We start from the raw sequence: 17,108 nt of genomic DNA, 5'->3' as shown, positions 1-17,108 counted from the left end.
ACAGTACTTAACACTACTTAAATGTACACTCAGAAATGCTTAATATGGTAAATGTTTTCTTATATGTATGTATTCTTTACCACAATTAAAAAAAGGTTGCCTTGAAAATTGCCCACCTAATCTGGATCCTCACTTCAGGAATACAAACTGGGGGTGTGAGAAAAGAATTATCATCATACCTGTGATACAACAGAAGAAGCCTAATAATGTTCCACGTTTTGCTGTTATATCCCCACTTACACAGCAGTAATTCTATGAGAAATGCATGTGTTCATACATTTCAGAAACGATCATCATGAATATTCTAATCCTGGGTGTTCTTTTCTTCTATAAATACTATGCTAGGTCCTCAACCAATTTCAAGGTCTAGAGAAATGGTTCTCAATATAATGCACTTCAAAATCTCTGTGGAGCTTTTGAAAAAGATTTCCACTTCTGGTATTATGGACATGATGACCTCCACCTCAAATTTCAGAACAAAATGTTTTACCAGAGATAAAGAATGGTACTTTATAATGATAAAAAAGTTGATTCGTCAGAGAAACACAACAATCATAAATGTGTATATGATAAATAAAGAGTTTTAAAATACATAACACAAAAATACAGACACCAAGGAGATACCACATACTTGCTGAATCTTAATTTCCAGCGTGGTGCTAAGGCACTGTTATTTAAAAACAAAATAAAACAAAAAAATTACACGGGGATTCAAATGTGCAAGACTGGTCAAGAACTACCGTTTTTGACATCTTATAATTAAAAAATGAAATCAAAACTTAAGTAAACACTACTACTACTGCTACTACTTCTACTGTGGATTGGATTAACAAAATCCTTTCTTCTTCTGCAAGAGAATTTGATTCAATTAACTTTCTAGTTCTTTTCTTCTAGAAACCAGAGAACACAAGTATGTCAACTATGTTGCTAGGCAAAATCTCTCTTTTTTTTTTTAAATATTTATTTTGAGAGGGAGCATGCGTGCACATACGTGTGAGTACAGGAGAGACAGAGAAAGAGGGAAAGAGAGAATCCCAAGCTGGCTCCAGGCTGTCAGCACAGAGCTCAACCCAGGGCTCAAGCCCACAAATCGTAAAATCATAACCTGAGCCGAAATCAAGAGTCAGACATTCCACTGAATGAACCACCCAGGCGCCGCAGCAACATATCTTACAGAAAAAATAATTTGTGATTGGTAAGGTACATCTGAATTGGGAAGAGCTATACATGAATTGTAAATCCTTGATGGAGATACACAACCTTAAGCTCCCCTGAGTGGGATATGGCACGGCCTTTCTAGTAAATCTGGAAGAGAGCCCACGGAGCTGTAACAAGAGGTTTTGTGTCCTAAGGGGCCTGAAGCTTGTAAGCCAGGGTAGCTCCTGTGAATTCTGTTGCCTTAAACTGTACTGTCACTTTTAAATATTTTTAAGTTCATTTATTCTTGAGATAGAGAGAGACAGAGCATGAGCAGGGGAGGGGGAGAGAGAGGGGGAGACACAGAATCCGAAGCAGGCTCCAGGCTCTGAGCTGTCAGCACAGAGCCCAACGCAGGGCTTGAACTCACGAACCGCGAGATCATGACCTTAGCTGAAGCCGGACGCTTAACCGAATGAGCCACCCAGGTGTCCCTGTACTGTCACTTTTGAGTGGCCAAAGAAGTTAGTTCCCAGATAGCTATGTGCACTGCGTTAAGGACTCCTGCAGAAAGAAACACCTATTGCTAATATGCTGGGAAGCTATGGTTCCTGTCCTATAGCATTCTGAGTAGATGAGGGCGAATTGTTGTCCAAGATAGTCCTGTGAGTCTGAATGTTGAGTTGAACCTAAGAAAACTCTTTGGTGGGTGTTGCAACTACCTTATCTTTATGTTGTGGTTTAGACATCAGTACTTCCATGCCATACTCAAGATCTCTAGGTTGACTTCTTAAAATATTTTCCAGTGATGTTTTTGCTAATGGGGTTGGGGTGAGGAGGAATCCATTCTAACCTCCCAGCGATCTTGTGTATCCAGAATAGTACAATATTCTTTCTGTGGTGGTAGTTTTGCCTGCATCAATATGAGCCATAATTCCAATATTTCGGATTCTGTTTGAAAGGTTGAGAAAAAAAAAAGCATGTGTTACATAGTGGTCATTACTAAAACCGCACAACCAAAATATGTATTCTATATGCTGTGCAAATTTCAAAGCTAGTTACTATTTCATAAAAACGACAAAACCAGAAAATATATCCCTACCACATTATTCTGATAAAACAGCTAAATAACAAACAGCTAACTACGATCTTGTGAATTTTACTTTTAGTTCTATGAAAATTGTGCTGCTGCTACATTAAAAATATTTAGCACTGAAATGGAAAAAAAAATTGCTTTAAAGATATATACCAACATCTATTTATAGTTAGCGAGGGCAGAAAGCTAAATTAACAATGCTAAATTAAGCCCATGACAGAAACCTTTACCTTTTCACACAGTGAATGAAAAAAACAGTATCAATGATAGTACTTACTTAGCTATGGGAGGATTGATGACAGAATGAAGGGATTTGATATCATTTCCTATCAAACCTAATGGAAAGAGGGTTATAATTGAAAAGTTTAAGAAATTTTCCTTTAATTGACAAAGAAGTTAAAATAATTTTAAGCAAATACAGTAATTCCAAGTACGGTAAAATCCAAGATAAATAAAACTTTCTTTTACCTAAAGGTTATATCTCTAAAGAAAAGGCAATGGATGATGATAAGGTAAATTTTCAAACATAAATTTCTAGAAGACATCCTTAGAAAAATATAAATTTACCCCAATCTTTCCCACTTTTTTTTTAATGTTTATTTATTTTTGACAGAGCATAAGCAGGAGGGGGGCAGAAAGAGGGGATGAGAGAGGGGGCTAGAAAATCAAAGCAGCCTCTGTGCTGACAGCAGTGAGCCCGATGTGGGGCTCGAACTCACGAACTGCAAGATCATAACCTGAACCAACTGACTGAGGTCAACCGACTTAGCTACCCAGGTGCCCCTAATCTTTGCCACTTTCTACAATTCTACAATAGACATAAAAAATATAGTAGAATGTTCATAGCAACGATCTTAAGGCAACAGCTCCTGAACCAAAGAAAAATAAAATGCACAGTCCTGTGAACCTGCAATGTCAAGGCCTAAAGAGTTACGAGTGATCCTCATATCAGATGACGATGAATTTCTGTACAATTTGAAACCCATCTTCCCTCAGTACTTCCAAGCATACAGTATCTTTAACGATGGCCTGGGAAGTATCAGTGAATTGGAGTTATAACAATCTAAGACTTCTAAAAGGCCAAGTAGTATTTCTCGAATACAAAAAGCCCATAATAATTTACTCCATACTTATATATTTTATTAATTTTAAAGCAAAAATGCAGTTACATTTATAAATTTAATCTACACCTATTTAAATCAGTTTTGCAAAACTTCTACAATAAATTAAGAATAGTTCTATTGTATTTTGAAAACCTCCTAGCAGTTCGAAGACTGAAGGATGGCCTGTATGGCTGCAGATAAATTTGATGAGCAAAATACAGAAACGTAGATACAAGCCAATACCGCAGACCATTAAATTCACATGCCCTTAACAGTCACACAATCAGTATCATTACTCCATTACTCTCACATGACAAAGATGGTAATTCGAACAGCAACAGAATGCAACTAGTTTCTTTTTTTAAAAATTTTTTTTTTTTTCAACGTTTTTAATTTATTTTTGGGACAGAGAGAGACAGAGCATGAACGGGGGAGGGGCAGAGAGAGGGAGACACAGAATCGGAAGCAGGCTCCAGGCTCTGAGCCATCAGCCCAGAGCCCGACGCGGGGCTCGAACTCACGGACCGCGAGATCGTGACCTGGCTGAAGTCGGACGCTTAACCGACTGCGCCACCCAGGCGCCCCAAATGCAACTAGTTTCAATGAGTCTCCCATATGCTTGTTTGCTTCAAACACAGAAGACCATTCAGAATTAGTTGCTCAGGCTACCAGCTTTCAATAGCCATACTACCTAACGTAAACTATCCCAGATAAGTATTTAACCAACTACTCTTAAGAACCTTTAAAATAAATTATTTGGGCAAACCTCGAATGACAGAAAATACTTATGTACAAAAACCCGAAAAGGACTAGAAAATAAGTATTTTACAGCAAGAGCACTCTACAAATAGACAACCCGCTAAACTTTTGAGCCAGCGACTAAAGCCACCAACCTTTCTCTTTGTTTAGCTCATGTGGATGGGGAGCAGATAAGGAGCACAGGCCTACTACCCCTGGCATCTATCAGACCACATCCAACTCATAATAATCTTAAGGAAATAGCCAAGAAGTAAAAAGGAAGCAGTATTCTGAATGGAATGCTTGCCAACAAGAGAGAGAGAAAGCAAACGAGCAGTAAAATGAGAATCAAATTTTGTACCTGGTAGAGAACTGTAGTTTCTTCCAAGAGGCACATGTGGCTTTAGTCTTTGTAAACTTGATCTCATTTTAGAGCAACACATATTCTAGTGAGGAGAAAAAGAACCCTGACATTAATTTTATTTTACAATTTCTGATTACAGTACTTTTAACATCATAACTATGCTTTGTGAGAAGATGAAATACTTTGAATCTCCTTAAAGTAGTCTGAATTTATTAACTCTAGCTCCTTTAAAAAGTGACAACCCAAAATTATACTACAGGAAAGAACAAAAATAAAACTAAAACTGACTTGCTATTTTGAGCTGATCTTAGATGATGGTTCTCTAACATCTGCAGCATTAACATCACAAGGAACACAAATTCTACAGATCTACTCCAGACAAGAAAATAACAAACTCTGGGGACAGAGGCAAACAATCTGTGGGAATTTTCATTTAACTGAAGTATAATGAACACAGTGTTGTATTACTTTCAGGTGTACTGAACAATCTGCATTTCTACAAGCCCTCCAGGTGATTCTGATAGCTACAGTTTGAGAACCAGAGCCCTGAAGTTTCCAGAGAGCCAGAAAAGTTAATCAGGTCTCTCACCCTGGCTACTTCTTGATTCTCCTCTACAGCTGCTAAGAGCTGGTGAGGGTCATGAACTCTAAAACCATTAGCTGTTTTGGGGATTTATAAAAGCGGTTACAAATTAGAATCACCTGGAAAACTTTAAAAAACATTTGGCGAGATGGGGGGTAGTTGGGAGAACTAGGGACTGGCATTTTTTAAAAGTTTCTTTAGTATCTTCTCCCAGTGTTTCCACACAGAGGTTGATTATTACCCATCCCAATTTATCCCCAAACAACGAGATACACATTTAATGGCTGCTAATACATTTGGAATTGTTATAGTTAGTATAATAATTTGGGGTTGTCACAATCTGCCTTTTAATGCTATCTTGGAATGCATGCCTGTCTTCTATATCACTTCTACATCAGTTAGCAAGTTTTTGTCAATAAAACACTGTTATCCTAAGAAATATTTCAAAAGTATGGACTCAAAGATATTTAAATTTCCACTGCATACTGACCTGGGTAAGAGAGTAGCTACCTGTCACAGGCATGTAGTCTGAAAGCATCAGCAATGAACACACTAAAGAAAACCTGTGTAAGTCTTTGGGACACTAATGACTTCAAAATGGAATATACAAATGGATATTCTTTAAAACGCTGCACAGTGAATTTTCAAGTAGCCAAATGAATTTACAGACTAGTGATAAGGTCTGCTGCTTCTTTGTTACAGTTTCTCCCACACTCCCTGTTAAGAAAAACTGCTGAAAATAAAGATACACTAGTCTAAGAGTATACTAGGCCTTTGGGGAAGTAAAGGAACTGAACGTGCTGAAGTACATTTAATTTTGCAAGAAAAACTTACATTAACGTGCAGGATGGGTATTTTCTTATGACTGACTACAAATTTCCTCAAGTTGGACAACATGTTGATCCTCTGTTATTCTCTGGAAAAGAAATATACAAAAATTTTAAACTAAGTTTGCATATTATATGTCAGGAAGACATACGTAAAGCATATGCAACATATATGGTAACAATGTATTATGTTGAAACAATAGGTGCAATACTTTTAGCTATCAAAAACTCCATGCATCATTCAGAAAATAAAAATTCTGACAAAAATGAGAAATATGGTTCTCAAGCTAAAATATTCTTTATTTTTTCAACGTTTTAATTCTTCAAGATATGTACATACCATAAAAAAGATTGGAATTATAAAAATGTAACCAAAATGCATTTATGTATTTACATAAAATTTAGTATAAAAAGGTAAGCTTCTACATGTTAATTTGTTAATTTCTCATTGGTAATGTAACTTATTGGTTTACTTATATATTCTGATTTTATTCATTCATACCATAAATATGTAAAAAAATACACAAGAGCAAGTTGTCTTCTGTGACTATAAAAACTAAGTGTGTTTATTTTTTTTAATTGAAACCCAAGTTAGTTAACATATACTGTAAAAATTGTTTCAGGAGTAGAATTTAGTGATTCATCACTTACATGTATCACCCAGTGCTCATCCCAACAAGTGCCCTCCTTAATGCCCATCACCCATTTAGCTCCTCCCCCCACCCTACACACAGCCAACAACCCTCAGTTTGTTCTCTGTATTTAAGAGTCTCTTATGGTTTGTTTCCCTCTCTGTTTTTTATTATTTTTGCTTCCCTTCCCCTATGGTCATCTGTTTGGTTTCTTAAATTCCACATATGACTGAAATCACCTGTCTTTCTCTGATTTATTTCATTTAGCATAATACACTGTAGTTCCATCCACATTGTTGTAAATGGGAAGATTTCATTATTTTGATCACCAAGTAATATTCCATGGAATATATATACCACATCTCCTTTATCCATTCATCAGTCGATAGTTATTTGGGTTTTCCATACTTTGGCTATTGTTGATAGGTCTGCTATAAACATTGGGGTGCACGTGCCCCTTCAAATCAGCACTCCTGTATCCTTTGGATAAATACCTAGTAATCCAATTACTGGGTCATAAGGTAGTTCTATTTTTAATTTTTTGAAGAACCTCCATACTGTTTTCCAGAGTGGCTGAAGCAGTTTTTGCATTCCCATCTCCACATCCTCGCCAACATCTGTTGTTGCTAGGAGTTTTTAATTTTAGCCATTCTGACAGGTGTGAGGTGGTATTTCATTGTGGGTTTCGTTTATATTTCTCTGATGAGTGATGTTGAGCATCTTTTCAGGTGTCTGTTGGCCATCTGGATGTCTTCTTTGGGAAAGTGTCTATTCATGTCTTTTGCCCATGTCTTTACTGGATTATTTGGGTTTTGGGTGTGGAGTTTGGTAAGTTCTTTATAGATTTTGGATACTAACCCTTTATTTGACACGTCATCTGCAAATATCTTCTCCCATTCCGCTGGATGCCTTTTAGTTTTGCTGATTGTTTCCTTTGCTGTGCAGAAGTTTTTTATCTTGCTGAGGTCACAATAGTTCATTTTTGCTTTTGTTTCCCTTGCCTTTGGAGACTTGTCAAGTAAGAAGTTGCTGTGGCTGAAGTCAAAGAGGTTGTTGCCTGTTTTCTCCTTTAGTATTTTGATGACCTCCTGTCTTAGGTTTAGGTCTTTCATCCATTTTGAGTTTATTTTTGTATATGGTGTAAGAAAAGTGGTCCAAGTTCATTCTTCTGCACTGAGCAGTTTTCCTAACACTATTTTTTTTAATGTTTATTTTTGAGAGACAGAGTGTGAACAGGGGAGGGACAGAGAGAGAGGGAGACACAGAATCCGACGCAGGCTCCAGATCTGAGCTGTCAGCACAGAGTCTGATGCGTGGCTCGAACTCACAGACTGCCAAGATCATGACCTGGGCCAAAGTCGGACGCCCAACTGACTGAGCCACCCAGGCGCCCCTGTAGTTCTCCTTTTTAGTGGGATCTTTGGTTTTGAAATCAAATACTGGCCTCGCAGAATCAGTCTGGAAGTTTTCCTTCCATTTCTATTCTTTGGAATCGCTTCAAAAGAATAGGTGTTAACTCTTCTTTAAATGTTTGGTAGAATTCCCCCAGAAAGCCATCTGGCCCTGAACTCTTCTTTATTGGGACATTTTTGGTCTGTGATCCAATTTCTTTACTGTTAATGGCTCTGTTCAAATTTTCTATTTCTTCCTGTTTCGGTTTTGGTAGTTTATATGTTTCTAGGAATGTGTCCACTTCTTCCAGACTGCCCAATGTGTTTGCATATAATTGCTCCTCATATTCTCTTACTATTGCTTGTACTTCTGCAGTGTTGGTTGTGATCTCTCCTCTTTCATTCGTGATTTTATTTACTTGGGTCCTTTCCCTTTTCTTTTTGATCAATCTGGCTAGGGAATATTCTACTTTTCTTAATTCTTTCAAAGAACCATCACCTGATTTCATTGATCTGTTCTGTTTTGTTTTTTATATTTTAAGATCATTGACTTGTTCTCTAATCTTTATTTTTTCCCTTTTTCTGCTGGCTTTGGGTTTTATTTGCTGTTATTTTTCCAGCTCTTTTAGGTGTAAGGTTAGGTTGCGTATTTGAGACTTTTCTTCCTTCTTTAGAAGGTGTGAATTGCTATATGCTTCTCTCTTATGACTGCCTTTGCTGCATCTCAGAGGTTTTGGGCTGTCATGTTTTCATTTTTAATTTCAGCCTGACTAGATTTTATTTCTTCTATCTCCACAAAAAAGGATTCTTTGCTGTCTTCTATGCTTTTTTCAACCCCAGCTAGTATTCTTAACATGGTTCTAAATTCTGGTTCAGATATCTTATTTATATCTGTGTTAAGTCCCTTGCTGTTATTTCTTCCTGTTCTTTCTGTTGCGGTGAATTCCTTCATTTTGTCATTTTGGAGGAAGAAAAAATTAATAAAATAAAAAATACTAAAAAATTAGTAACAAAACAAAAAAATCAAACAAAGGAAGAAGCTAGATCCTAGGTGTGTTTCTGCTTGCTTAAAGAAGCTTGATAGAATACAGAAAAAAGGTAAAGAAAAAATGTTAAAGTTAAAAAAATTAAATAATAGAATAAAGTAAATAAAATGAAATAGAATAAAAATTTTTTTTAAATAAAAATCAAAGTAAAAAAATTTTAAAAAATTTTCTTTCTGTATCCATGAAAGAAAAAAAAGAAAACAATTTAAGCAAAAACAGAAGCAAAGAAAATGAACAAATGAACCAGCAAACAGAATGAAACCCGAATGAAGTTATATGCAGTCTCCCCTAGAAATGAAACTATGAAGCACTCTGCGTTCTGTACATTAAGCCGGTGGAGTGACTTGTGCTGATCTTCTGGGGGATGTGCTTGATGGGCGCAGTTGGGTGGGGCTCTGTTCTCCACTAGGTGGCGCTGCTTACCTTACTGGGGTGGCACATGTGTGCAAGCACGGGAGAAGTGGAAATGGCTTCACCCAGCTCCCTCCTCTCTGTTACAGGACATTTGCGCTCTCACCCACCCGTGATCAAGCACCCCTCCTCCATCTCAGGCCTCTGTCCACCCCCTGTCTCTACCCTGTAAGCTGTCCGCCCGCCTTCCAGGTGCCACCTCCCTCCAGAGTTTTATCTCACATGGGGTTGTGTTTCAAAACTCCACACTTGAGAGGACCCTGCAGCATGGACCCACAGCAACCCTCTGGAGGAGGGTCTCACTGAGCGATGGCCGGGTGCCGGCTTGCCTCAGAAAACATTCATGCAATAGTGCAGCAGCAGAGTTTGAGAAATTATCGCAAACCACAACACACAGCCAGCATCAGGTTTTACTGCACTCTGGTATCTTTGTCCCAATACCAGCAAACGTGGCTGCTCTCCAGGGTCCACTGGGACCGTGGTCCAGGAGAGGCCATATGGCCTTTACCAAATGTACTCCAAGCAGGGGAACCACTTCTCCCCATGTGACACAGGGACCCCTCAGACCCTGCTGCCTACTCCTGGGGATTCACCCTAATTCCTCCCTAGAGCACCGCCAGTCACTGAGCTCTGAAACTTCAGACTCTGCTCTCCACTGTTAATAGAATCCTGGTGGTACTAAAACCCTCTACTTTCACCCTGTCAGTAGTTTTGGAGAAGAGATTTCTTGTTCAGTCCCCTGCAAGTGTTTTCACTCTTCCTCTTTCTCTCCAGCTACTTTCAGAGAGTGCTTTTCTTGCACAATCCTGATGCACTGCACTATCCCCTTTTTTTCTGTGCTCTCTCCATGAAAATGGCTCCCCACCCTCCATGGCTTTTCTCTCCACCAGTTCACCTCTCTGTACTGAGTACCTGCCAAGTTTTGTGGCTCAAGTTATGCAGATTGTTGCGTTAATCCTCAGATCAATTTCCCAGGTGTTCAAAATGGTCTGGTGCTGATCTAGCTGCATTTCAGGGATGAGACAACCTCAGGGTCTCCGTGCTGCTCTGCCATCTTAACTCCTCGCCTCCAAAACTAAGGAACTTTAGTTTAAAAATATTTACTGAATTGATGGGGTGTTTGGGTGGCTCAGTCGGTTAAGCATCTGACTCTTGGTTTCGACCTGAGTCAAGATCTCACAGTTTCTGAGTTGGAGCCCTACATTGGTCTCTGTGCTGACAGCATGGAGCCTGCTTGGGATTCTCTCTCTTCCTCTCTCTCTCTGCCCCTCCCCTGCTCGCACTCTCTTTCTCTCAAAATAAATAAACTTAAAAATTAAAAACAAAACTATTTACTGAACTGAATGTTCACTATGTTTCAAGTACACTATCAAGGTTATGAAAAATTCATGGAAGTATCTGACACTGGGTGGGGAGCAGGGAGATAGACTGTGTGCTATGTTATACAAGAATCCATGTCAAAATTCATTATTCTTCCTCCTAAATCTGTTCCTGTGTCTTGGAACAGACATATTCACTAGCCCTCATTTAGGAAGTCATCAAATCCTTTTGATTTTATTTCCTAAATATACCTTGAATCCAATCCCTCTTCATTTCCAGTACCAAAGAATGTTTGCAGTATCATACATGTTAGATCCATTCTAAAAGAGAACAGATTTTAACACAATAAAATACGAAAAAACTCACTAACAGGGTTTGACTTCACATTGCACTAAGAAACTACCACTTGTCAAAAGCCTGGTAAAGTCATGCACAATTTTCTGAAAAGACTATTAAAATACTCTTCCTTTTCTCAACCACCTATATGTATGAGGCTGGACTTACTTCAGAAGTTCAATCAAAAATAAAAAACATACATATATAGTAACAAATACAGAAGGTGATATGAGATGTCAGCTGTATTCTGTTATGCCCCAAATTAAAGAGATTTGTAAAACTAAGGCAGTGTAAAAGATTCCTCAAATGAAATTATTTTTGTTTTGGAAAATAATAGGTTATTTCTCATAAAACTGTATAACTTACATCAACAGTTAGTTGATTTACTATGTTTAAGTGAATTACTAAAATATTTTAAAGTTTTGTTTCAATATCTAAAGATTGAATATGAATTATAACACACATAAACAAAACTCTTTGGAGTTCTGAATCATTTTTAAGAGTGTGAAGAGCTCCTTTAGCTACATTTTTAAAACTTATTCCAACACCGTTTCCCCAAGTGAATGCCCATGATTATTTTAGGTTCTAAGAAAAAAAAATGATTTACCAAATATCAGAAAAACTAGCCAAGGGAATCCATTTTGTAGATAGTAATGCTTAAGAAGTTAAAATAATTTGCTTTAAAAGGTGAATTTAAGGAAAAATATTAAGGAAATAATAACATAGCTGACATTCAGATATGACCAGTCTCAAAAAGTAGTACTCAAATCACTGAAGTGGGATATAATGCTTTAATCCATTCTTTACACATATCCTTCAAATAAACAACATCCTCTTGTCACTTCCCTACTCAAAACATTTAAAGGTTCTTAATACAACAAAACCTGTCCCAAACTACCTTCATGACTTGTACTCTCCTATTCCCTACTCTAAACCAGGGAGCTGTAGCCAAAATTCCCCAGGAACACCATGCTATGGCATCTTTGTATGTAATGTCGCCACAGCCTGAAAGCAGTCCTAGAATCCCCAAGACCCCACACCTGGTAAATTTCCATTCAATCTTCAAGTCCCAGCTTGGAACCTTTTCCTAATTTCCTAGGAAGTTTTAACACCACCTTCTTTATGTTTTTATAACACTCAGAACTTATATTTACTCACGACATATAAAATATTTATAAGCTATCTCCACTACTGTGAGCTCTCCAAAAGGAAGGATCTTCCACTAACACTGCCCAGCAAAATGCTATACTTTTTGATTTATTAAGTTGATTAGGGCCCTCCAGTGATTTTCTTCTTCCCTGTGGATCAATGATCTTCAACAAAAATGGATGCCTACTACTGGTGCTATAAAGTGAGTTATTCTATAAGGCCCAGACCTCCTTAGGCCTTGGAGAATAAAGAACTCACTAAATGTTTTAACACCTGATGGTACAAAAGCAATAATAAGGGGAAAAAAGGGGAACTACCCATTCTACATTACTAGCAACAAGTTACACTATGAACAAATACAAAGAACTCATGGTTTGTTTTTTAAAACATCAGTAGAGAATCATGCCTGTAAAACTTAATATACAAAAAACAGAAATCATGGACCACTAAAGAACAACCACAAAATACATCAGTATGCAAGCAAAATGAAGATGATGTTGCTAAGAATCAAGTAATATATGAAAAAAGATGCTACAGCATCAAGTTCAAATGGTCTGTTTGCAGATGATATTTGTCACTGTACTTAGTAATTTCTCCTCAATTAGAAACTTCATTTCAGATTTGTGTCATATTCAATGTTTTTTAGAAAAATATCAAGTATGAATTAGCCCAATATGTTTATTATTAATGTCAATCCCTAATATCTTTGCTTTTTCTCTTTATGTTGACTAGGTCATCTCATGCTATCAATCTAAACACTCGTTTTTATTTATTTCTAGCAGAAGTTCTAAAACAAATCATCTAAAGTGAGGTACATTTTATCTAAATTTTAAAAATCAGTTCTAGACTTTAACTTCATTCAAGAAAAAAGTTTGCCCAATTAACTTTTACTCGCTAAAGGAAAAAAAAAAGCTCAGGTAAAGATACTCTTAAATTTATATCAACTGGACTGATAAAGCACTTCACAATTCCCCAGTTCATCTACATTTACTGCAGCAACACAGGGAGTTGGTTATCAGAAATAAAAAAAGTAACACATGATCCCCAACCTCAAGAAAAAGGTTAGCTTTAAAAATTCTATTCGGTCTCATGCATGTCACAGTAGTAACGATTTCATTCATGGCAATTTTTACAAAGGTCTTACCATACCTATTCTTTAATGTAAAGAAGCTTGACTTTTTTAACCACACACAATCAATTTATAAATCAGCTTTCACAACCTCCGGACGTTTCACTTATAATCTCATCTATATCAATAAATTCTACCTAAAGTTTCATCCAGATCAGAAGAATGCACTTTTATGCTTCTAACTGCCAGCATGCAAACAACAGATAGCTACTATAGACTTTAATAGGTAAAAAGAAGTGATGATAGCCAATTTGGCTACTACCATATATATAGGAAGTAAGTTTTTCTAAAAGAGTTTTGCTGACATTAATCTGCTTAAGCAACCATTTTTAACCTGCAATCACAGCTGAAAGTAAGAACAAATGATAAACAACATAGCCAACCACTTTGCCTCCTCTATTTTACACAAATCAAAATGTGACAACTGCTTAACCTTTAGAACTTCATTTATTTTCTGTTCTTAATTCAAAAGGCAAAGAGTGCATGAGTGGCTTTGACAATCAGAAATGAAAAAACATACTGATGATCTCACAACTTAAACGTACTAAAAGTTTCCATAAGCTGAAAGAACTACAACAGGAAACAATAAGGATAAATTTCACAATGTTAACCAAACAAAACCAACACAAAAGGGTTCATACTGTATGATTCCTATTATGTAAAGTATAAAATGGGCAAAGCTAATCCATTCTGCTACAAGTCTGGATAGTTCTTCTACTTGGGAGTCCAGTGACTGGAAAGAGGCATGAGGAGGACTTCTAAGGTGCAGGCTAATATAATTTCTTGATTCAGGTGTGAATTACAGGGTGTGGTCAGAGTCTGAAAACTCACTGAAGCATATGTCTATAGTATGCATTTTTCTGCGTGTATGTTACAATGCAATGAAAGTCTTTTAAAAACTTTTCATAAACTTCTAATTATAATACAAACTTCAAGTGGACCCTTCCCTTGTGGTGCAAAGATCCTACTAGTTTAGAGGACTTGCTGGAGTCCCAATTCTGTGATCTGTAATATATCAGTTAAAATCTCTGAGCCTGTCTTTCCATCTATAACACTACGGGATCAGTATGAGAATTAAGTTCATTTATTCAACAAGAATTTACTGTTGTTGTATCTACCACTGCCTTCTAAGTAAAGGGATTAAAATTTCTGATGCATAGGGGCACTTGTACCCCAATGTTTATAGCAGCACTCTCAACAATAGCCAAATTATGGAAAGAGCCTAAATGTCCTTCAACTGATGAATGGATAAAGAAATTGTGGTTTATATACACAATGGAGTACTACGTGGCAATGAGAAAGAACGAAATATGGCCCTTTGTAGCAATGTGGATGGAACTGGAGAGTGTGATGCTAAGTGAAATAAGCCATACAGAGAAAGACAGATACCATATGGTTTCACTCTTATGTGGATCCTGAGAAACGTAACAGGAACCCATGGGGGAGGGGAAGGAAAAAAAAAAAAAAGAGAGGTTAGAGTGGGAGAGAGCCAAAGCATAAGAGACTCTTAAAAAATGAGAACAAACTGAGGGCTGATGGGGGGGTGGAAGGGAAGGGAGGAGAGGGTGGGTGATGGGTACTGAAGAGGGCATCTTTTGGGATGAGCACTGGGTGTTGTATGGAAACAAATTTGACAATTTCATATATTTAAAAAAAATTAATACAATACAATACAATAAAATAAAATAAAAATAAAATTAGTGTACAAAAGACATCCTTAGGCTCATACTGTCTCTATCTTTTTTGGTGGAAATAGACAAAGGGAATAAATAAAATACATAGCATCTCATATGGTAATACGTGCTACAGAGAATTAGGAAAGAAAAATTGGGCAGTAACTGTAACCAAGGTCACTTACTCAAGTGCATTTAAATGACATTTAAGCTGAGAGAAGACATTTGCAAACGACATATCAGATAAACGGTTAGTATCTAAAATCTGTAAAGAACTTATCAAACTCAACACCCAAAAAACAAATAATCCAGTGAAGAAATGGGCAAAAGACATGAATAGACACTTCTCCAAGGAAGACATCCAGATGACCGACCAACACATGAAAAAATGCTCAACATCAGTCATCATCAGGGAAATACAAATCAACACCACAATGAGATACCACCTTACACCTGTCAGAATGGCTAACATTAACAACTCAGGCAACAACAGATGTTGGCGAGGATGCGGAGAAAGAGGATCTCTTTTGCATTGTTGGTGGCAATGCAAGCTGGTGCAGCCACTCTGGAAAACAGTATGGAGGTTCCTCAAAAAACTAAAAACAGAACTACCGCAGGACCCAGCAATAGCACTACTAGGCATTTATCCAAGGGATACAGGTGTGCTGTTTTGAAAGGACACATGCAGGGGCGCCTGGGTGGCGCAGTCGGTTAAGCGTCCGACTTCAGCCAGGTCACGATCTCGCGGTCCGTGAGTTCGAGCCCCGCGTCAGGCTCTGGGCTGATGGCTCGGAGCCTGGAGCCTGTTTCCGATTCTGTGTCTCCCTCTCTCTCTGCCCCTCCCCCGTTCATGCTCTGTCTCTCTCTGTCCCAAAAATAAATAATTAAAAAAAATAAATAAATAAATAAAAATGAGAACCCCAAAGAGCTTTGTTTATGTAGATTGTACCTACTGATATTTACTGTATCAGAAAAAAAAAAAAAAAAAAAAAAAGAAAGGACACATGCACTCCAATGTTTACAGCAGCACTATCAACAATAGCCAAAGTATGGAAAGAGCCCAAATGTCTATCGATGGACGAATGAAGACGTGGTGTGTATATATATGTATATATATATATATATATATACATATATATACATACATACACATATATATACATACACACACACATACATACATACAATGGAGTATCACTTGGCAATCAAAAAGAATGAAATCTTGCCATTTGCAACTACGTGGATGGAACTGGAGGGTATTATGCTAAGCGAAATTAGTCAGAGAAAGACAAATATATGATTTCAATCATATGAGGACTTTAAGACAGAACAGATAAACACAAGGGAAGGGAAGCGAAAATAATATAAAAACAGGGAGGGTGACAAAACAGAAGAGACTCTTAAATATGGAGAACAAACAGAGGGTTCCTGGAGGGGCTGCGGGAAGGGGGGTGGGCTAAATGGGTAAGGGGCACTAAGGAGTCTACTCCTGAAATCACTGTTGCACTATATGCTAACTTGGATGTAAATTTAAAAAATAAAGTAAAATAAAATAAATTAAAAAACAAAACAAAAATAAATGACATTTAAGCAAAGAACTCAAGTGTGTGAAGCAATACCTGGGGGAAGTGTATTCTAGGAAGAAAGATCACGTAATGTATTGCACCTGAAAATGCACAAATGTCAGAATTAGGGTTTTAAAGAAAATAAATCACATTAGAAGATACAGCCATGAAAAACTGCCTCGAATCCATACACTGAGATTGAGGGGGAGGATGAAGGCCCTCGGGGCGGGGGTGGGGTGGGGTGGGGAATCCTTTCCTCCCCCTCCGTGGCTGGCTGTTGTATCCCACAACGGGGCACGGTGGCCAAGGGGGCAGGGTCATAGGCACGCGGGAGTCGCACCGCGCGGTCCTCGACCCACCTGGCACTGGAGCGCATACCGGAGGTCGGCTTTTTCCCGCCAGGTGCTGAGAGTCGCCGGTGCAGACCGCGCCGAAGTCCGCAAAGGCCTCACCGTCACGATACACTACTCCGGCGAAAGCCCTAGTACCACCAGAAAGGAACTTCGAGCTTCCTCACCCACGTCCTCCGGCCGCCGCACTCCACCACTTCCGGCGGTGCACCACCCAAATGCCTCCTGTCGGCAACTTCCGCCCTTCTATCTAAACGT

General features: G+C 38.0%; 1 protein-coding gene across 5 annotated transcripts in view; it reads right to left on the bottom strand.

The window, feature by feature from the left end:
• The window catches only part of GFM2 (GTP dependent ribosome recycling factor mitochondrial 2), a 75,263-nt gene extending 58,205 nt beyond the window's left edge, over positions 1-17,058 (bottom strand). For 3 of the 5 annotated variants that reach the window (XM_058729554.1, XM_058729565.1, XM_058729544.1), the window contains exons 1-5: positions 16,860-17,058; positions 5,856-5,937; positions 4,436-4,520; positions 2,511-2,568; positions 1,991-2,088 (exon numbers count right to left, since the gene is read on the bottom strand). In XM_058729554.1, the coding sequence (XP_058585537.1) occupies positions 1,991-2,088; positions 2,511-2,568; positions 4,436-4,520; positions 5,856-5,918 (304 nt within the window). In that variant the 5' untranslated portion in view covers positions 5,919-5,937; positions 16,860-17,058. Of the gene's footprint in view, positions 1-1,859; positions 2,089-2,510; positions 2,569-4,435; positions 4,521-5,855; positions 5,938-16,859 lie in introns of those variants that run through there. The other 2 variants (XM_058729537.1, XM_058729575.1) reach the window with 2 other exon arrangements.
• Between the last annotated feature and the right edge of the window lie 50 nt (positions 17,059-17,108).

This window comes from Neofelis nebulosa, chromosome 1 (genome assembly GCF_028018385.1).
Source record: "Neofelis nebulosa isolate mNeoNeb1 chromosome 1, mNeoNeb1.pri, whole genome shotgun sequence".
Taxonomy (NCBI): domain Eukaryota; kingdom Metazoa; phylum Chordata; class Mammalia; order Carnivora; family Felidae; genus Neofelis; species Neofelis nebulosa.
The sequence above is the reverse complement of the archived record's forward strand: the minus strand, read 5'-3'. Positions and strand labels throughout refer to the sequence as shown.